The sequence below is a fragment of the Malania oleifera genome, chromosome 13 (genome assembly GCF_029873635.1).
Source record: "Malania oleifera isolate guangnan ecotype guangnan chromosome 13, ASM2987363v1, whole genome shotgun sequence".
In the NCBI taxonomy this organism is placed as follows: domain Eukaryota; kingdom Viridiplantae; phylum Streptophyta; class Magnoliopsida; order Santalales; family Ximeniaceae; genus Malania; species Malania oleifera.
The window spans coordinates 18,911,708-18,935,057 of NC_080429.1; the positions used below are offsets into that span (position 1 = coordinate 18,911,708).

The window sequence follows — 23,350 nt, forward strand, 5'->3', positions numbered from 1 at the left end:
GGATATGTTCATATGCTAAATACACACATTAGAAACATGTGTTTTGTCAGCATCAAAATAGGACTCGGACTCAAAAAGTCAACACAAAAGCCTTCTTTTCTTTTACTTTCTCATTAATTCAATTTTCTGGGTCTCTACACTCTTGCTTCTAAAACTCTTGTGCAATGTTTAAATAGTAAATTTAATTTTCAAAATATAAATATTTATATAATATGTAAAAGCACTTAAATTATTTTTCCAATAAGACTATCACAACATTTAGAATATGATAAATCCTTGAAAAAATAGAATTAATTTTAATCATTAACATGGTATTTAAAATATTTATTTTAGGCAAGCAAAAATTTAAACTTGAAAAGTTATATAAATATGATTTACTTCATATGCCATTTCAAGTGGACTTTCTTTCTCTTGCATAGTATTAGTTAATTTTTGAGTAAAAAACATTGACCTCTCATGAAACTTGATGAAAAGACACCAACTTCTCTTAAGGTTTCAAAAATATCATAAACCTACTCTAAAGATTCAAAAATTCTAGAGACCTTCCCTAAGATTTGTCAAAAAATAAAAAATAAAAAATAAAAAAATAAAAAATCTCCCATTGTATTTCGCAAAAAGAAAAATCTTTCAATGCGATTTTTTATTTTTTTGATAGATCTTGTCATTTTTGAAATCTCAGATAAGGTCACTAAAATTTTTTAAACTTCAATAGGAGGTCTCTATCTATTTGTTAAATCTCATGGGAGGTGAATGTCTTTTACACTTAATTTTTCACAATTACAAATTTTAATAATTTGTTGCTTAATATTTGAACTTCAACAAATATTAATTGTCATTAAAATTTTTATCACTCTCCACCAAAATATTAGTTGAACCAAGACAAAAAACCAAGAGGAAATCTAGATGCTTCAATTAACTATTTTCATTGTTATAATTTAGTTATTTACTATTAATGATTGGCAAAATGCATTTTCAATGTCATTATTTATTTATATCTTTTTATCAATCTCAATCAATATGTTAACTATACAAAATACATGTTCATCTAATCAATAAACAATATGAAAGGAAAAACATCATAAATAGTATATTCAAATATGTTAATGACCCATCTGGAACTCGAAAAATGTTGAAAAATAGAAAAGAAAACGAAAAGAATTACCCTAATTCATGTTTAGTTACCTAGTGATAGAAAATAAAAAAAATATACTAAATCAATTAACAAAATTTTAATTTTAAACATCCTTGATATTTAATTTTTCTTAATTTTTAGTTATATTAAAATAATTTTTTATTTTTAATGGCATTAAAAAATATAATGAAAAATAAATTTTCTTCTTAATTTTTTTTTTCTTTTCTTTCCCAAACTAAAATTCTTAATTCAAACTAGCCCTATAAATTGCAAAATAGTTTGTAAAAAATTCAAATATTGTTTTCCAGAATACTTTCCATCCAAGTAATTTTGCACTTCTTATTTCCTATGTATAAAAGAAAACATGCATTGGCTTACTATCATCCGTATAAGTATCATCAAACACACTAGGGCACAAAGAAAAACCCATCCGCAATGTCATCAAACACATTAGGGCACAAAGAAGAACAACCCATCCGCAATGTCACCTTCCCCCAATGTGCAACAAGATTATTCAACTTTTACCCGATGCAGCTGCCTCCATCATCCCATTCCGTATCTGATCCCCGATGTCTCTAATATGACCAGGCCCGTGAGGTATGAAAACGGTTGTGTTCTTCGACGAGTTCCCAAGATCTTTGATCGTGTCGAAGTACTGGGTGATCATGATGAGATCCATCACCTCCTTCGCCGAGGTGCCCTCCACCTTGTGAGAGAAGTTCAGGATGTTCTCTCTTAGGCCATCTGTGATTGCCTGCCTCTGTCTGGCCACCCCAATTCCACCCAAGTACTTGGTTTCTGCTTCGGCTTCTGCTCTTTTAACTTGGAGCACCTTCTCTGCTTCCCCCTTGTACACACTAGCAAGCTGAAGCCTTTGGGCTGTGAAACAACATTATTATTGAATTGTTCAGCTAACTGCAGGCTAAAACTAGGTGGTAACAATGAATTTCTACTTACGGGAGCAGTTCCAGGAAGGTGATTTAATATTTAGCTACCAATCATGGACTTTACAGGATTTGGGAATATCAAGAGGTGTCATAAATGTGTGTTTGCATGCAGGAGCCTGCCCGTGCATGAATGAAAGGGAGAGAGAAACCGATATTCACTTTAAAATGAGGAAAACTTCTTAATGTAGTGCTTGGGAACATAGATTTTGGGCTCTGAATTTGGATGAAACTCAATGCAATTTTGCAATTTTACCTAAATCCATACAAATTCAAATCCAAGACGCAAAATCCAAGCTCCCAAACACAGGGTAAGTGTGCAGTAGAGTTCACCCCTGTCATCCCACTGAAATGATTCACAAACATCGTTTGACCTTCTTGATATATGGAATACAAATACACTGAACAAGAAAAAGTTCAACACGAATATAAAGAAAAAAATTTTGATGACTTGATGATCTGAAAGTCAAAACAAAGACATCATCCATGTCATAATTGTAAATGAGAGCCTGTGCGCACTCATGCTTTTCCAATAAGAATGGAGAGAAAAGCAAAAGGGCAAACCTGCATTTATCTCATTCATTGCCTTGCGCACATAGTCATCCGGTACTATGTCAACCATCAGTATGTGCTCTATGTTATAACCATATTCTCCCATCACCTGGTACATGCTTTCAACAAAAGAAATCACATTAGAAAAGAATCCTAGAAATAATACGTTTATTTAAAACCACAATAACAAAAAATAGGAGGACAACAAAAATCAGGAAAGAGAATAAATCAAAAATAAAGCTTGATGCTTGTCAATACCTTATGGGAAAGTGCAATGCAAATTCAGCAATTACCAAGTCTGAATAAAAACTTATTCCATGCTTAGTAAACCATGAAAAACCCTTACGTGGTGTTCAGGAACTTTGAATTTTCAGAATCTGGATTTGGAATTGTGTGGATTTGAAAAAAATGCAATGCAAAATTGCATTGAGTTTCGTCCAAATCCACATAAATCCAAATCTAAAACCCAATTCGTACTCCCAAATGCAACCTTAGGGCGTGATTAATTTAAAAGGCCCATAGAAGCAAGAGAGTTACAAGGTGGTATTTTGGTTCCATGCCAGTATATAAAACTTTATTCTCCCACAAAGAAGAGCCCTCCAATCATGCAATTAAGTCTATATAAACAATGTTATCTATATTGTATCATTGATCATTCTATATTATGGCATTCCAACTCCAAAGTTAAGCATAAGTAAGATCCCTTACCCAACATCATTCTTCTGTTTTTCCTTTATTCTCCCACAAAGAAGAGCACTCCAATCATGCAATTAAGTCTATATATACAATGTTACCCATATTGTATCCTTGATTATTCTAATATTCAGTGGGATTCCAAGTCCAAAGTAAGCATAAGTTAGATCCCTTGCTCGACCTCATCCTCCCCTTTTTATTCTTTATTTTTCCTTTTTCTCCCATTCTCCATCTAAAGAATCCCAACTGAAAATTCAGGATTTTTGTGACTGCTACAACCACCCTATTTGTCAAATATTATAGTGAACACTACATGCTTACGTCAACTATGAAAGGAACAATACTTCCCTTCCAAGTTGATTGACATTCACTGTCAACTAACCTTTCAACATGTGTAAGCTATATGTGCTCATGTGACCTCTTTCTAATTTTGCACTTTTTACAAACCTGGGCCATATCTATACAATTTTTCCCCAGCTTGTATATAAAGGGAGGCCCAACTTGTGAGTTGACATTCTAAGATATATTCTCAAGGTTATAACATACCTTCAGTATAAGATTTATTCACAGGAGATTTATTCACAGGTGAAATGGATCTAATTTCTTAAGATGCAAGCATATAAGTACCAAAACATCAAGAAGCAGTATGATGAGATCTATGCCAATATACACAATTATAAGACACCTTCGATGCAAGAAAACCGACAAAAAAAGCAGATTCTCAAATCTAAATTGCAAGGGAAATTAAGGGCACTGGTTGGAAGCTAATAGGACCTATTATTCAACTGACCATAATCAAATGTAACCTGGAATTTGAATAGAAAGAAATTGAATGAGAAGTAGAGAACAGAACAGAAAAAGATGCACAAAGCTGAAAAATTTATCCTTGAAGGAATCAGAAAATTCGAAACTTTCAAACCTTCTATACTCCACAACAGAAAACTTGTAAAAGGATGTAAAATCAAATGTTTTCCTTTTTGAAACAGAAAACAGAAGGCAAAAAATACAACCACTAGCACAAAGGTTAATGGAGATAGAAAATGCCCACAATTTGCTTAGAATCTTTAATCGAAGGAGCAAACATGTGTTAAAAACAAACTAAACTCAGATATAAATCACAACCCCATCTAGACAATGATAAAAGTAAAACCATATGATATCCTCTTCTTTCATATGCCACCCTTTCCAAAGTTCTCAACGTGTCAAATTAATTTTCATTCACAATGAAGTGGAACTGGTTTGTGGACTTTTGTGTGAAGCTTATGAAGGCACAAACACACAAGATGTAATCATAACACTGGAATTTAGCTCTTCCATGACAAGATAATTTTTTTAACATTTTCCAACAATATTGAAATTCTGAATTTTCACGATTGTGCCACGGATTTCTTACTTATTCTTTATTTTAAATTAGAAAATAGTTTTGGAATAAAAATCAAAAGATAGATATTTTCATAAGTAATCACACCCATCCCTCACAGCAAACTTCTTGAAGCACCACATAAGGCCTAAAATTCAATATCAACTGCTCAAATTGTTATTCATAGTTAAAAAGTCCTCTTTGGAGATATGTTCTTAACTATGAATAACAATTTGAGCAGTTGATATTGAATTTTAGGTGGGGATGCTTACCACTGAGCTAGGGATGGGACAAATCGAACCCAATACTTTGGGGAAGCAACAAGACCTAGTTGAGGGCTCTTAGCACTTAGCTAACCTCGTTCATTACTCCGCCTGCCTCATTAAATCAGTTCTCTCGATGATTTTTTTTTTTTTTAAAGATAGCAAAAGAAATGTACTAAAAGAGAGAACCATAATCTATAAAAAGAAAAAAAAAGAGAAAAAGAATTACAACTTGACGGAGGGCAAGAAGACCTCAAAAAAAATAAAAATAAAGTAAAAAATAAAAAATAAAAAGAAAGAGCGTAAGACAATCTAATTCAAAAAAACCCTTTTTAATCCCTTGGCAACATAATTTATTGACCCATTTCAAGTTATCTAACTTACGTTGCCCTTTTTTCGCCTTATACTTACCAGAAGCAAACTGAACTACCTGTCATCCAGGTTCAGATAACTACAAACCCATCTGATCAGGCAATTGTAGAGCTTCAATGTCCTTCCCATTAATCTCCGGCAGGGGTAGGCAAAATACCATTGCTTTTTTGTGATCAATTACCTGCAAATCCTTACCCATTCCATCATCCTCAGAAATAGGGACACAATATAAACCTTCAAATGAAGTCGCTGGCACATAAGTAATGCCACCAACTAAATCAGAAGATTCTGACAAAACTTCCAAATTGCACTTCCTCTCTCCTCTGTCACATGTCTTGAGTGACTGTTTGAGCAAGTTAACAAAGCATCAAACTAAATGGACTATATAACCAATTTCCCAAACCTTTTACCTTGTACCCCTTACTCACATTTGTTTACATCTTATTTGTTGTCATATCAGTTGTTTAAGTATGGCTACTTCTTAAAAAATAAAATTTGCACCCGAGACTAAATCGAATGGCTGTGCTCATGGGCATGGGATTTGTCACAAATCAAGCTATGCGAAGGTGTAATGGGTGTTCCGAATATGGATCTAAGGCGCACATGTCTTTGGACTCTTGTGCAGTTCTTGCCTAGTGTAATGGGGCTACAGATCTCCACGGTCACAAGGAATCACCCTTTGCCTTGATCTGCATAAAGTGTGATGGAGTCATGCTTGCGCAGTGACAAGACCACACCAAGTCCTGCCCAGCCATACACATCTTCATCCATGGAAAGCCTCTAATGTCCAATCTAGTGGTCAAGTCTCGTGGCTTGGAAGCCTTAGCCCCAGCAGAGGTTGACACTAAGGAACCATGATTTGAATGGTAAGGGAGTTAAAACTCACATTCCGCCAACAGTGAGGGTAATTCTCATCCCTACAGCATAATCCTCGTGTTAGAGTACCTATCACTTACCATCCATCAGCCGAAGCTAAGGGTAGTGACATCATACACTACTCGAGCAAGACATACAAAGGGTTAACATTCCTTGATAGTCCAATGGGGTTTGAGATGACACCACCCTACAATATAGCCTACTGCCTATAAGGGTGAACATCACAACCTCCTAGCTGAGAGTATTGCACAACCTCATTCTCAAATGGATCAGCCATGGGGCTCCTAATCCCACACGGAAGCCCAAGATACCCCTCGAGGATGCCAAAAACTCACCCCTAAGCTCTCGTTAGGGTGCTCACTCAGTACCCAATTGGATACCGGGGAAGGTAAGTTGCTTACCTGGTGTTCCCCTAAGAGAAGTCTCCGAAGCATTCTCATTCATATATGAGTAACCAACCAAGGATCTAATGATCATATAGAATAGCTCGAGAACATCACCATAAAGATTGTTCAGGTCAACCACAATGTCATAAGGCATACCGAATCCATCCCCATGACATCTCCGTAACTGAATCCATGTTAACCAAAGTCCTCTCCAAAGTAGAACAACTCACCAAAGCCATGTGTCATAGTCACAAGACTCTAAGATTGTGACATCTTCTCTCGCTTCATCTCATCAATGTCCTTGTTGATTAACATGGATAATTTGACTTCTAGTAACAATGCCAAAACCAAAGTAAGAGGTTTAAGAATGCCAGAACCCAAACTGATTTGAAGACACACATGGAACACATCCCCGAACACAAGGTCCTCCTCCTAACTTTGATCAAAACCAATATTCGGCTTCCTTTGATAACCACATTCTTGATCTCTGACACCTCCTAGGACTTCCCACATCCAAGGCCATAGCTCAATCATAAGCTGTCAATCATCCAACAAACCATAAGTTCTGAAGATAGCAACTCTCATTCGAAACTCTTAACTCTCAATCCTTGATATGGATCTGTATTTCAATCTTGTCTCTAAAAACTCAAACTCTTTCTAAAGTGAAGAAGAGTCAACATCTAGTGCACTAAGGCAAAATCCTTCTGGAATCTAATCCCCCTCAAGAAACCAATTAAGACTAATATTAGCACAACCCAAGGAGCAAAATACCCAAAGTCTCATTCTAATCATGATTTCCTTAAAAACCAGTTTTGATACGTTATTATGGTGGTGAATAAGCCTTCCTTCTCACAACAAAGGGACCTGTTCCAAATACATCACCAAGATTCAATTCCAACCTTACGCTTTAAGGATAAACCAAACCTGGAAGGCTCTCCAAGTCTTAAAAAAAAAAAAAAAAAACACAAAAAAGGGCAGCCCGGTGCACAAAACTCCCACATATTTGTGGAAATCCGGCCTACTAAATCAAAACTCAATAGCAACCCACTGTGAAGTCTCCTATGACACAAACTCCAATGATGAGTCCACACTCTAGAATCTCTCAAAACTTTGCAAATTTCAACAATCAGGGTTCACATCTTAAGTCACCCAAAGTTCACAAAGCGTACCCAATATCTTCAGGAATCCCACAATTCCAAAGTTAACCATCTAGTCTTAAATAAGATAACCACTAAAACTTCCTCAAGTCCTTCAGCTTTGATAGCTCGGATCACACCTCAAGTAATAATTACCGTTAAAAATATTTCGTGTCCTTGAACATCCAAATCTCATCCCAAATTGATGCTCAAAATCTGCATTCACTTCGTTCTTTGAGAAACTAGTCTTAGTCTTAACCACAATCCATCGTGGCTAACTTTTTTATATCACTACCCTTTGCCTTAGTTAGGCTCAAACTCAAGCTTTCATCTAAAAGATTGCCCTTTGAATCAAACTGAAGCCATACTGGCTCACGTCTCTTCTGGCTACATGGCTCACATGCCCTCTGCCAAATCTTATCCCGATTCTTGTTGGCATGGGTAACGATAGGGCCGACAGGCCAACAATGCAACAACGTTCCCATCAATTCCACAATTGCAGTCTTCAACTGCATTCTCATCAAAACTAAAATCATGATAGCATCTCAAGATTCCAATGAAGTGCTCTGAGCAACATTCGAGGTTCCCTTAAAGTCCATACACCCCTAGGTATTTATCACCATTGTGACCAACACAGAGCCACATTTGAGGGGCTCAAGGACAATTAGTCCAAGGCATTCAAAACTCATTATTTCCCATAGATCCAAGAATGTCATCTCTCCTTAGGGGTTCAAACTTCCCAAGTTTAGTGAAAGACACCCATGGTCAAACTCCTACAATCGTCCGCTTCCATCAAATCCAAGAGCATCACCTTAGCCAACGAAATGAGGACAACACAGTCTCAACCAATAAGAATCCGAACACCAATGCAAACCACAATAGGGCATTCTCACAGTGAGGCCTCAATACCCACCTCAAGGGCACAAGGTAATTTCATCCTGATATTTCACAAGATGGCCAACTGAAGGCCAAATTTCACTTCATTAAATGCGATAGGTCACATGACAAATGGGGAGGGGCAGACCAAGACCTACTCAAAGGTAACTTGACTGACCACAATATCAACTATCAATCTTCTTTTGTTCTCAAATGAGAGACCCGCCTGATACCAAATGTCATGAAGCTACAAATCTTCAAGGCCACATGAAATTACCCTTGCCTTGCTTTGCATAAAGTTTGACGAAGTCATGCCCATGCAGCGACAAGACTACACCAAGTCCTGCCTAGCCTACACATTCTCATCCATGTAAACGCTCTATCATACAACCTAGTTGTCAAGTATGATGGCTTGTAAGCCCTTGCCCTAACAGAGGTTGACACCAAGTAACCATGATTTGAACAGTAGGGGAGATAAACTCACATTCCTCCAATGCTAAGGATAACTCTCATCCTCATAGCATAATCCTTATTTAAGAGTACCTATCACTTACCACCCACTAGCCGGCGTCAAGGGAAATGACATCATTACACTACTTGAGCAAGACATATGAAGGGAGAACATTGTAATCTCTGGGCTGAGAGTACTGCATGACCTTATTCTAAAATGGATCCTCCATAAGGCTCCCAATCCCATGTGGAAGCCCAAGACATCCCTAGAGGATGTCAAGAGCCCGCTCTTGAGCTCTCCTCAAGGTGCTCACTTAGTATCCAATAGGATACCAGGGCATGTAGGCCGCTTACCTAAAGTTCCCCCAAGAATAAAGTCTCTAAAGCATTCTTGTTCACATACAAGTAAACAACCAAAGATCTAATGATCATACATATTAGCTAGAGAATGCAACCGTAAAGATTGTTTGGATCAACCATATTGTCACAGAGACATTGTCAAAGCAAAACAACTCGCCAATCCATGTGTCACGATCACAAAACTTAAGACCATGACACCTAGTCTTTTGTAATTCATGTTGCCTTCAAGGATATGCTCAAAGCATGTCATTCTAAATTTGTGCTTTTAGCATTACTAAAAAAATGGAGTATAGGCGTGCAAGCTTGACTAGAATCAGTTATTAAAAATCATAACAATACCCCTAAACTAAATCACAATTCACAAGCACTATAGACCTATAGACATTTCTCTGAGGTTTTTTAGACTCGCAGCTAGAAAATGCAAACAACTAGACAAAAGCTATAGGCAGTTGAATACTTGAATGTGCCAAATCACATAGATAATGCTAACATACCAATGTGTGTGTGTGTGAGAGAGAGAGAGAGTGAGACAGAGAAGGAGAAGATGAAGAAAGAAGAGGAAAAAAAGAAAAAAAAAAAAAAAGAGAACTGAATATAGAGAGAAGAGAGAACATGGGAGGGAGTTTTGATAGAATTCAGATTTCACAATTCAATATCATTATACACAACTACCCAATACTTAAACACCCTACACATGCATAGCAGCGCTAAATAACCAGGAACTGCAAAACAAACATAGTTTTGAGTTTTAATACATAATCCCCAACTTCCTAAGCCTACGCCTAAAACAAGTGTGCCGTATACCCGCAGAAGCGGAGGTAACAACCCTATATCACTCATCACTTTTCATAGGGATGGGTGATATTATATATTTTTATCGGTAAGAAGAATCAAGTTACCTTTTCAAGTTCCTCCAAGACAGCTTTTGCTACATCACCCTTTTGTTCAAAGAGTTCATCCAAAGTCAGTCGTGGAACATGTGCACGAACCACTTTTTGAAGAATATACAGGATCATGAATTTAGGGAGAAAATCACAGAACATACAAAAATGAGTTAAATAAAAAAAACCTGAATTAATGATAAATTACCATCAAACACATAAGCTTGAATCTGCTCTTTAGGGTTTTGCAACTCATAAAATGCATCATCAGCATTTTCTTTGATTACACGATACTGAATGGAACAAACCAGCTGCACGAAGACGTTGTCCTGCAGAATGTAAAATCATTAATACCTGAAATTTTCAAAAGAGAAATAAAATATCTAACCTCAAATGTATAGTTGTCCAACAATTGTGGAGCCATTTCATTTGTCAGAAATAGAAACATATATGAAGTAACAACTTAAAAAACATATGGTTAAGTGATGCAGGGGCAGCATCAAGGTTCTGCAGCCATGGGAGAATTTAGAAGAAATAGAAGAGAGGAAGGAAAGGGAAGGGAGGAGAGAGGGGATACCAAGGGGGGAACTCACGTTCAATTCCATTGAAATTCATCAACAACTAACTACAACATGACTTTCACATACTATTTATAAGAAAGCCTCTTCAATGAAATTACACATAAACACTTGAAAGTACATTACATTACAAAAACACCCCTACTTTACACAAATATTACAAACAAACCCCAAATACACATAATCAAATACTAATTAATCCTAAACACACATAATAAACTAATAACTAAACTCAACAAGTATCAATCCAATTCTCCTTAAGTAGTCTCCAACTTGGATCTTCCCGAGGTCTTGCTCCTTGTCCTACATCAACTCTCCCCTAGTTAGAAAAAATTCAGCCTTGAGATTTAAAATGTTGGAGGATCAAAAGGGAGAAGCAAACTTGGACTTTTCGAAATTCAATGCTTGAATGAGGCAAGAAATCAAGTTCCATTGGCAGCACCATAGGCTTGACTTGAGAATTAGCATCAATGAACTCATCGGGGATGACAAACTCTAGAGTGTTTGAAGGGATTTGGATGTCTTCAAACACTTCCATTGCCTTGCTTGTAGCATCTTCAATTTAAGTAAGTTTGACATGATCACTAACCTTAGATTCTTTGTTCTGGTTGGCTGGTAGAGCAGGCTTCAAAATTATTTTCTTCCCATTGTAGCGGAAGACATGCGTTCCCATGTCCTTGAGTTGCACCCAAATCATCTTTCATAGTTATGATATCACACCAAACATTATCAAAATAGTCGTTATCAATCCAAGATGTATCATAAGGCATTGGGTGAGGTTCTGGATGAAGTTGCATACGAGTGACTCCATTCTATAAACCACGTTCAAAGGACATCTTCCATCAATGATGAATTTGCATACATTTCCTCCACACTTGAGAAATGTGTGGAAAAAAATTGTTTGTACCCAAGGTATGATAAATGGCATTCCTTTGTCCAACAATTTTTCATCGTATTGCTGGATTTATACTTATATACACTGCAATTATATATCACCAAAGATTCTTACCACACTTGCCCACGATACTCAATCTAGTCATGCAAAACCATAAACTTGATTCTCAATTTTCAAAAACTATCTTCAATTCACCTTAGATTGAATGTCATAACGACATGAAGCAAATTCACCTTGAAAAATAAAACCTGATTTTCCAATGCCGGCAGTGACAATTTATAGGGTTTTGTGCCAAGTTATTGAGCTTGCTAGCAATAAGTTGTGTCCTCAAGCAAAATATCTACTTGTGGGTTGCCAGTGTGTGGGGTGCGTGCGCCTCCAGCGAGGCACCTCCAGCAATGAAACTTTGGGATAGTGGAGATCAGGGGATGAGGACTCGCATCTGTTTATACATCGTGATTATGCTTGGAGGGTATGGAAGAAGTTATTTGGTCATCTAGGAGAATGTTGGGTGAGTTTTCAGAAGCAGTGGACGACTTTTTGGCAGTTTATTTTGTTGGTTTTGTCAGGAAAAAGGAAAGGGCTGTGCTCTGGAAATGTACTTTCGTTGCAGTATTTTGGGGGCTGTGGATCGAGCATAATGCGTGTATCTTTTCAAAGACCTTGTTAAGGAGATGTCTTATTCTCCTGGTTATACATTCTTAATCTATTAATGATATTATTCTTCTGCTATCAAAAAAAGAAAAGATTTTATTGTTTATGAAGGTTGAAAATGGTAAAAAGATTTCTGGATGATTTTCTTTTTTGAAAATTTTATAAATTTTAGGGACATTTTTTATCTAATCTTAGTTCAATCATTCTTCATTAAAAGTTACACATTACACAATCATTTCGACAAAAGGAACTTTGTACTACAGTTGCCACAGTAGGAAAAACCATAATTTTAGTTTTGAGTTGCGATCATAACATATTAAAATTGATAACAAAAATTGAAATATCAACATATGTTGTCACCACCCATTTTTTCATTGTATTGCAACCAAACCAGAAAATAGGAAACAATAATAATACCAAACAACCCCTAACCTTTAACAATCTGGACAACAAACCACTTACGAAACCCTGCACTAGTACATCCTTGGTTATATAGCTTCACCAGAAAACGTGATTGGCATTATATTCTACGATAAATGCCAATATGCACCATCAGAAAGAAACAAGAGGAAAGTGCTAATGAAGTTTACGCAAACAAAATAAGTAGACCCTCAATTACACGGATTCCTTTTGTCACTCATGACTCCTTGCCAGAAGATAGCTTTATAACCTGCACCCCTGTTAATATTTTGATTGTGCCATGCAGACTTAGGCATGTGTTTAAATGATACTGACTTTCACATATCATTTGTTAGCTTTGTCTTAGCGATGAAAGACTTTATCGAATGGTTCTCATTGAGAGGTTTGGTTTTTAAATTAAGAAAAGCAAAAGGACGAGAAAGATCAAGCGAAAAAGAAGCAAGTACTTGAGCGCTAGGATAGGGACCGCCACGTTCAGGCATGCGTTTGCTTGAACTCAAGCATATCAAGTTCACGTGGGCATCTAAGTGCTACGCAAGCCAAGCATATCACGTCCAAGAAGGAATCTAAGTGCTAGGCAAGCCTATTTTTAGAGATTTTCTATCATTTCAAAATCTATATGAGAAGTACCCATGCCCGATCCTAAATGTCAGAAACAGATACTTCTAGCATAGTAAACAGTTTAAGTGGCCAAGTACAAAGAAAACCCAAGGAGTATGGAGAAGGTGATGTAAGTTTAGCTACGTACCCGCAAATAACCAAGGAAGCAATGTAACACAGCAAGAAGCAAGTAAACAATGCAAAACATAGAAAGCCAAACACTCCCTGTCAAGGGTGAACCATATATATTCCATATTTTAGTCAAACACTCCAACAACAGAAAAACTGAGTTAAAAAGCTTTATCGGTCAAGTGTGTTGGGTTCAAAGATCAACATGAGAAATATTGAGCTGATACTTGCTGGATCAAGTTAAAAGGGAGGCATCCATCAAGGAGAACCAAGGGGGTAAGGTAGGGAAAGTGGCTACAAACCTTGAGATGGATTGGAAGCTACGTTCAAAGCTAAGGCTGTTTGGGATTCAGTCGTGGACATATTTGAGAGGCTGGCATGGTGGAAGAAGTAGTATCTTTCTAAAGGAGGTAGGATCACTCTTGTTGAAATATGTTGCCCTCTGACATTTCCATGTCTGCAGCAAATATGTTGGAGAGGTTATAAAGGGATTTTTACTAGATGAACAAGAGGTTGAGGGCAAGTACCATTTGATAAATTGGGATTTCGTCTGCATCTTGATGAGAATTGGTATAGGATTTGCAAGTGTGCCATGTTCAATAGGGTACCCTTGAATAAATGGCTTTGGAGATATGCAGTGAAAGGAAATAAAGCTATATGGAGAAAAATATGGGAGAAAGGACTGAGGGAGAATCATTCTCTAGCGATGTTGTGTGTGTCCATGGGTTTGGGGTGTGGAAAGCATTTCTACGGTGAGGGAGGAGTTTTCTCTAATGCAAAGTTTGGTAAGAATGGAATGGGATAGAATGTTATTTCTACATGCTCATCCTCATCAAATAATATTTTATTCCATTTTACTCCTAAGTCTTGCCATGCTAGCGCACCAAATACTGCTCAAGTTTATTGGATTTGTATGGGAAAAGGCAACACAATCAGATTTCATCACAATGTATGGGTGAAAATGTAGGTCTCAAGGAGGCTCTCTAAGAGGCATACCTAGATCTTTTGGATTTGCCACAGAGAAAGAAGGTTGGATTACTCAAGATGTTAACTTGGTTGGGCAGTTAGTGGTTTAAAGTCCAATTTGTAGAGGCAGTTAGTGGTTTAAAGTCCAATTTGTAGAGCATTATAGGATTAGGATACCACTTGAATTTGTTGGCAAAAACGTACGATGTTTCTTTGGACCCTAGTACAGAGAACCAAAATAGAATGGGAACTAACCAGAAGCTTTGGGGGAAGGAGGGAGTTGTTGTGGTGGACAAGAAGTGCATGTATAAGGAAGGCGAGTGTTGATGACCTCTTAGGCTCCTATTCTTTCGCACAGTGACTAGGGACTAGTGAATTCTTGTCTAAAAGCTACTCAACATATGGTTGGTATAAGCAAAATTTTGTTAAGAAGCTTTGGGGGCATGTTGCAATTGAGATGGGACTGGCACCAATTAGGAAGTGGCTCCCTTGTGTTTAATGTGGAGTGTTTTGAAGTAAGGAAACAAAGGGCATTTAAGGGAGAGTTTTCCTCTAGCAGGCTAAACAGTGATTTTTAATAACTTTCATTTCCCTGTATGGCTGGTTTGTTTTGTCAACTAGTATCCAGTGGTGATTAATTGCTCATCCATGTTCAAACCAGCCATTCCTTAAATTATTTTAGACCTTTCTCTTGTACCAAACCATTCCACACTAGGATACAGAGACTGATCTTCGGCACAAGTAAACCTTCAATGGAAGCTTAAGTTTACCTAACTCACATTTATCCGTTTTTCACAATAAAACTAACTGATTTTTTTCAACCAATCTTCATAGCCTCTCAGCTCCAACAGTCCAACACAATCCTTAGTTCTCATTGCTTGTAACACTAATCCGCTGCAGCACCATACTGTTTCTCAATTACCCACAACAAATACCAAAACCATGCGCAACATCAACATCCCCTACCTCTCTCGGGGAAAGAAGCCAAAAAAAAAAAGTGATCACAAAACCTAGCAGTCTTCAAAAATTAGTTAATATGATGGTCTAGGTTCCAATACCCAGATCAGTAAAGAAAAATAAATTCCATCACCAATTCAATTATGCAATAACCAAATAGTGTCGAGAGAATCTAAACAGAAAAACGGTTCTAGGGTAAGGAAGGGAAATATGAGAGAGAGAGAGAGAGAGAGAGAGAGAGAGAGAGAGAGAGAGAGAGAGAGAGAGAGAGAGAGAGAAAAGAAGACCTTAGTTTTGGTTTCGATGCGGACGTCGAGAGAGGAGATTCTGGTGGAGAGAATACCGGCGAGACACTCGCCGGCGAAGGGGTTGAAGAAATGGAGGCCAGGCTGAGCCAACCTGTCGTAACGACCCCATCTCTCCACCACCCCTACGCTCGCCTGGTCTACGCACCCGCATAACACAAAGAACGCATTCCCCATTTCTCTCGCTCTCTCTCTCTCTCTCTGGGGAGTAAAATGGAGAAGAAGAAGAAGAGAACGGAAGGGAAGACGCGGCAGAATATCGTCCAATCCTATTTAGAGGAAAAGTCCAATTCTTCACTCGTCACTCAGGAAAATTCTGAGATTTTTCCGTATTTAGTTTTTTTCATTTAAAAATATTTAAGAAAAATTTGGAAGAAACTCTATTTTTTAATTTGATGTGTTGTAAAAAACGCTGAGGGGTCACGTTTTATACATAAAGATGCTAGACTATTCTGCGTTTTTATTTTGGGGATTAAAATGGTATTTTACCTTCGTACATTGATGGCTCAATGTACTGACACGTGATGCGTGTCATTTGTCACAAAAAAAATGCTTTCCTTCCATTTTCTTCTCCATGCATGTGATCGGGGGGATTGTGCCGCCCTAGGTGGCCATTGCCATTGCCGCAGAGCTTGCACCACCGCCATCCGCTTGCTGCCGCCACCGACCAGCCTCGCTGGTCATTGCCCATCTCGCTAGAGTGCTTCTCTTGTCAAATCATGCTTTTTTTTTTCTCTTGGTTTCCTCTCTCTCTTCTACAACTCTCTTCCTCTCTCATGTTAAATTTCTTCTCTCTCATCGCTAAAATCTCCTCTCTCCATTTAATTTCTTCTATTGGGTTCTCTTTCTTCTGTATTCTAGGGCATTTAAAAAGTTCATATGAGTTCCAAAAAAAAAATCCAAAAAAAAAAAAGAAAGGATTTTATTGACAAGATCATGCAGTTTCCCACATGTAATTTAGACAAATCTTTTTGCATGCTCGTTCTTGGTATTTTTTGAGATAAGGCCAGTATGTGCTTAAATTCATTAATTTGAACTTGAAATTTAAATTTCAGATTTTTAATTTTAAATAATTGTGTAAAAAATTATTTCAAATTTTTTTTAGTTCTTTAAGCTCAAAGTTCTATTGGAACTTTGAACAAATTCAAATTTCTAAATTTTTTATCAATTTGAATGATGAATTTTTAAAGTTGCTTTTTTCAATTGATATGAACTTTCTTCTATATTTAGAAGAAAGAGAACCCAAGAGAAGAAATTAAATGGAGAGAAGAGGTTTCAGCAGAGGAGAGAGAAGAAATTTAGTAGGAGTGAGAGGGAGATGGGAAACCAAGAGAAAGAGAGAGCATGATTTGATCAGAGAAGCACTCCAGTGAGTTAGGCAGTGATTGGTGAGGCTGTTGGTGGTGACAGCAGGCGGATGGCAGTGGTGCAAGCTCTACGATAGTGGTAATGACCACGTAGGGTGGCACAATCTCCCCGCCACATGTATGGAGAAGAAAAGGGAAGGAAAGCATTTTTTTTTTTTTTGGGTGATAGATGCCATGTATCACGTGTCAGTGCATTGAGCCATCAGTATACGTTGGTGAAATGACTTTTTATCCCCAAAATAAAAGAGAGTGTTTTTTACAAAAATATTTTAAAAAAAAACACAAATATGGAGGAAATATACCAAAATGTACCCAACTAAATTTTACAAAGTCGATTTGGGCTTTAAAATTGAAAAAAAAAAAAAAAAGTTAGCCGCCAACTCTTGTCACTCGCATTTAAAAGAAAAAAAAATAGAGAGATGGGAGACAAGGTTGACGCGTGCGTCAGTCGAGTCAGCGAGAGGGGTGGGGAGAGATGGGAGAGAGGGGAGGGGGGTCAATTCGCAGGGGGGTCACATCTGTTAGCAAATAAAAAAAAGGGGGGGGGGGTGAGGGGACATGCTTCATCAGTGGGAGGGTAGGGAGAGAGAGGGGAGGGAAAAAAATACAAAATGCAGATGGGACGGGGCGCTGAACAAAATAAATGATGGCCGATTTTTTTTTTTTTTTAAAAAGTGACCAAATCGACTTTCCAAAAGTCGGTTTGGTGTTGAAATTTAGTTTGTGGTTCTACATGCATGCATACCAATTTAATTTTTGATTTTTTTTAAAGTGATCAAACCGACTTTTGAAAAGTCAGTTAGGTTAATTTTTTTTCTCTATATATATTCATCATCCTCTGACTGCCCTCATCCACTATCATTTCTACAGTTGCATTACTTGCATTAGTTTTTATGTCAAAAATATTTATTTTGTCTGCACACTCCCCACTATATTTAACTCTTAGAGATTGAGTTTGATCCACTTAATCCATCTATATCGACATTGGGGACCGTACATCATTCCTATAAGGCATAGGAGGAGGATCATTCTAACTCCTTTAAAGGGCGTCAGTGTGTGCACACATTAAAAACTATGTGGCATACCCATCCCAGAAACATTTCGTGGATTCAACGAGTATGGTTCTATCCACTGTACCAGATTCGGTACATTCACTTAGACCATCATTTAATTAGTGCATTGTTGGAGCGTTGGAGGCCCGAGACGCACACTTTTGATTTTCCTTATGGCGAGGCGATGATAACGTTGCAGGATGTCACAATCATCATAGGATTACCTATTGATGGCGACGCTGTTACGGGCACGATGCAGCAAGATTGGGAGATGTTGTGTCAAAGTCTACTTGGATGCAATCCCCCACTAGCCGGAGCAGATGAAATGGTGCGTCCTTGCCTATGACATGTATGGACGGGAACTTACCTAATCTTGTTGATGAAGCATCTGAGAAGGATGTATTGCAGTACGCTCGAGTGTACATACTACGTCTCATGTGCAGCTTGAATTCATGAACTAGTCGCAATACTATGCATTGCTGATGTTCCTCCCTCTGCTGAGTGACTTTGAGAGGGCGTTGACATATAGTTGGGGTAGCGCTGCACTTGCATGATTGTATAGAGAGATGTGTCAAGTTGGTCGTATGTGGGTGCAATCAGTTGGAGGTGTGTTATTCCTTTTACAAGTTTGGGCAAGGAAGCGCTTGCCCTTTCTTACTCCAATTAGAATTAGTCTGCCACATCTGCCCGCTGATGTCGATGATGGCCTGTTCCCACTTGCAGTCAGATGGCGAGCTTCATTTCATGTCGCGCACGTCCCTCAGTATACTCTATGATCATATTGATGTGACATTGATATGATGCGTGAGAAACAGGTAATACCGTGTTTATTTCATTTGAATAATTAAATATGGGTTTCGAACGTTTACTATTCGTAGTAATTTTCTGACATAAATTCATTAATTGTTAATAGTTTATATGGATGTTGTACACAGCGGATGTGTACTGAATCTACCCTTTATATGCCTCATAGGAGTACAAATTTGGCTTGTTCGCACTCCTATGATCTGCTTTCAGATCATGGAATGACATTTGCCAGACTGTGTAATGTGGCAATTCAGGCTGAGGCAGCAGATCCCTCTGCTAGCTTAAACAAGTTACGACCCCGATAATTATCATTCAGATCTACACTACTGTTACCAGCGTGGTAGTCATCAAATCAACTAGCGCACTAAGTACTAGCGTACCCTCTAGATGTGGCAATTTCGACTGGACAATGTCGTCTACATACTTAGGGAGCTTCCACTCCCTAGGTGTACACCTCCACTGGCAGAAGACGAATATAATGACTAGTATCGGTCCATCACGATTCACTGTGTGAGTAGAACCGCTAGTTTGCACATGACAGTGGTGAGTAAAAAAATTACTGAACGCATGTAAGGAACAGATATGTTTTTTATCATTAACTTATTGGTACTTTCAAAACATATTTTGTTGTAGGAGCACATGATGGGGAGCATCCACTTATCATACTGTGTCCCAACATGTCCTGCTAGATCGATTGCAAAGGCATGTATGTAGTTCGTGGCTGAGGAAGCTCGTCGGTTAATTTATAAGTCTCCCCACGCCAACGCGGAGGGTCCCGAATAAGATGATGATGTTGTAGTTGCTGAGCAGGCGTCGCATAGGAGATGTCATGGTGGAGGGTCGTGTTCGAGTTGAGGGGGGGGGGGCACCCACTCAATCATCCCAATGGACGCAAGGTGATTGGGGAGCATCAACACTGCAGTTCACACCGACATAGACCTCCATCTAGCACATAGAGGCTTCTTCTTCCCATATGCCATACGAGGGGGTATCAGCATCAGTATGAGGCATCCACTAGTACACCATACTAGCCAGAGGCTTTGCAGTCCACATAAAGTGACCCACCCCCAATGTATCGAGAACAACAACAATACCACCAATTCCCAAGCTCATCGTCGATCCCATTCGATCTTTTCGTTGATGGAGGGTCGATGGATGCTGGATTGGAGGAGCATATCCCACCAACAATAGAAGTGAACGATGGTGCAAAATGGGCAGCTAGACGTCGCAGACGACAACGTCAACCTCTGCAAGAACGACGCCAATAGCCACCGAGACAGAGGAGATCGCGACCATGTAGGACTCAATGTAATGACCCAAAAAATAGTTATACAAGATTAGTGGAATGATCCTATATATATATATTAATTAAATATTATTAAATTGAATTAATCAAATAAATAATATAAATGATATATATATGTATATAATAATAATATCAAATATATAAACATAAAAAAAAAAAACATTAAGGATGCTTCATAGGGAAGCATCCCAAAAATCAATTCCAGAGAGCATTCCCCCCCTAATTCCATCTCTTCTCACTCTCTCTCCTCACGACCTCACTCTCTCTCTCTAAAATTATTCTCCATTCGTAAGTCAAATCGAAAAATGAACACCACCACGAGGTCCCGACTTCAATCCTCAACAAGTTAACTGGAGTGGATTTGTCATAGGGTCATCGTTGGTACCACTCCAGGGATAAGGTAACTCTCTCTCTCTCTCTCTCTCTCTCTCTCTCTCTCTCTCTCTCTCTCTCTCTCTCCCTCTCCTCATTTTCTCTTCAGATCTTTAGCTAAATTGACGATTAGACGCAATATCAAGGTCCCAACTTCCATCCTCGTTGTTTTAATCAGAGTGGATTTTTGATTTGGGGATCCTAGGCATCACTCCAAGGCTAAGGTGACGAGTACAAATTATGTTTGTTGTTTTAAAAATTAAACCGATTAAATTGTAGTATTTAATTATTAAATTATAGTATTTGATTATATTAGATTTTTGGAAATATTCCTGGGATTAAATTAAACTGTAGGATTGGATTATATTAAATTTTTGGGAATATTCTTGGGATTAAATTAAACTGCAGGATTGGATTATATTAGATTTTTGGAAATATTCCTAGGATTAAATTAAACTTCAAGATTTGATTATATTAGATTTTTGGGAAATATTTTGGAACTGAGTTAAAATTCAGGGGTTTGATTAAATAGAATTTTTGGGAAATATGTTGGAATTAAGTTAAATTGTAGGGATTTGATTTAATTAGATTTCTAGGAATATTTTGGAATTAGATTAAACTGTAGGGATTTGATCATATTGGTGTTTTTAAATATATTAAAAATTAAATTTAAATATGGAAAGTGAATCATACCGGCGTTTTCTTTAGAATTTAATCGGTTAACGAGAGCATGTGAGCCTAGGGATGTTAGGATAGTAATTATTCTGAGGTTGAGCTGATTAAATTAGGGTGTGTGAATACAGGGATTTGTGCGAACGCCGCAGGCACTGCTTTAGGATCCCTGCGAGCATTTCTCCAAGAATTAGGTAAGGAGAATAAATTATGTCAGGTCTTTTAGAAATTAATTGATTAATTTAAAGTGGGATATGAATATATATTATATGTAATTTTCTGGCTTATCAGACATAAGAAAATAATAGCTTTGAATTATTATATGTTTTTCTAAACAAGTATTATGTTATGAAATATTACTGAAAATCTGCGTGGCATGAGGAATGGTTTTGATTACTGAAAAATATATATGTGAAAATATTATATGATGAAATGTGATTTATATTGAGGTATGATTTATACAGAAATGATGATATGATGTATATACAGACATGTTTTACGCGGGTATGATGATAAGAGTATATACAAATATATTTTATACAGATATGATGAAACGAGATTTATACAGACATGTTTTTATCAGATATGATAGATGATATGTGATATATACAGACGCGATAGTTTTATGCTAATAGATATGATGAACAGCCATGAGTTACGGACGAGATGTGTTATATACACATGAATACTTATGAGCTTGAAAATGTTTATGAGAAATGAAAGCTTTTGGAAATATATTATTATGTATATTAAGTGGTGGAAATTAGAACCCAGTTGGTTAATGATATGAGAACACGATACCATTGCTAGAGATTGAGTTAGTACAACCAGGGTTAAGTCCCGCCTTCGAACCGCACAACTTGGTCATGTGGGGCTATTACATGACCGTGATATGAATGGGTTCCTCCTTACAGACGTGATACACTCATATGATTGTACTTGGTAGATATGTTATTTTGTACATAGAGATATTTATTGAGCATGATCACATTTTCAAGAAAAATATATATATGTATATATATATGAGTATAATTACTATGAATTCTCAGTTAAACTAATATTTATATGAACATGACATGATACTCTAAAAGTCATTTGTCATATATTGATAATAATTTATTCCACTTACTGAGAGATGTCTCATCCCAAAGATCTTAAACATTTCAGGAAATTCAGGCAGCTAGGCGGAGCGAGCTCCGAGATAGAGGAGACGTAGTTCCTATGGTTTAGGGTATGTGTATTTATTTTTGGGAATGGAGATATGTTGTATAAAACTTGGGATATCAGTTGGATTTTTGAGAGTTATATGTATTTCTGTGGAGACTCTAGAACTCTGGTATTGTACATAAGGATTAGAAGTATTGTGTTTTTCTACAGCCTTGACTTTGTAACGACCTGCTTCATTTACCATATTTTTTTCCATAATAACATTTAATATAATTAGCCTGATATCATGTTCAACTGAATAACATAAACAACCTGGACCCGTGGGTACCAGGGATATACCCCAAACACCATTTTGATACCTATTCAGTACAAAATGTTATCACATACATATAATCCAGCCAACCAGAATACCAGAGTTAAACTAAAACTGTTATATTTACAATCATCCACCCAAAAGGCCAAATGTACCCTAGGGTTATAATCCAAAAAATAAACCTGGCCCTAGATCAACAACTCACCCTTCAGATAGGGTAGTCTCACCAGTCTCTATTGTCGCGGAGCTCGGTCCGCTCCTTTACCTGGATTTCTTGAAATATTTATATAACTCGGGTGAGACACCTTTCAGTAAAGGAAATAAACTAATATCAATGTGTGACAATATAAGTGTTTTTGTGTTATACATTATAACAGTACATACATCATAACTGGTAAAAACTGTTGATATCATACTTGAGTAAAACATGATTCCTCATAATATAATATAACGTACTAATTACTAGCATGGAAATCATCTTATATAATTGTACAATATTGAAATATACT

The 23,350-nt window shown here is 37.3% G+C and overlaps 1 protein-coding gene across 1 annotated transcript; it reads right to left on the minus strand.

Moving 5' to 3' along the window:
* Positions 1–1,445: 1,445 nt before the first annotated feature.
* On the minus strand, positions 1,446–16,184 carry LOC131146923 (hypersensitive-induced response protein 4). The gene is made up of 5 exons (XM_058096775.1): positions 15,768–16,184; positions 10,490–10,610; positions 10,300–10,391; positions 2,641–2,737; positions 1,446–2,011 (listed from the first exon to the last, which is right to left on the minus strand). Exons 1-5 carry the CDS (start codon positions 15,960–15,962, stop codon positions 1,647–1,649), a joined length of 870 nt encoding a protein of 289 aa, XP_057952758.1. The 5' UTR covers positions 15,963–16,184; the 3' UTR covers positions 1,446–1,646.
* Between the last annotated feature and the right edge of the window lie 7,166 nt (positions 16,185–23,350).

Excerpts from the sequence above, each read along its gene's own strand:
- LOC131146923 (XM_058096775.1), bottom strand. The coding sequence starts at position 15,962 with ATGGGGAATGCGTTCTTTGTGTTATGCGGGTGCGTAGACCAGGCGAGC. Across the intron at positions 10,611-15,767 it reads GCATCGAAACCAAAACTAAG|GACAACGTCTTCGTGCAGCT; the intron begins GTCTTCTTTTCT and ends TACATTCTGCAG. Across the intron at positions 2,012-2,640 it reads AATGAATGAGATAAATGCAG|CCCAAAGGCTTCAGCTTGCT; the intron begins GTTTGCCCTTTT and ends GTTGTTTCACAG.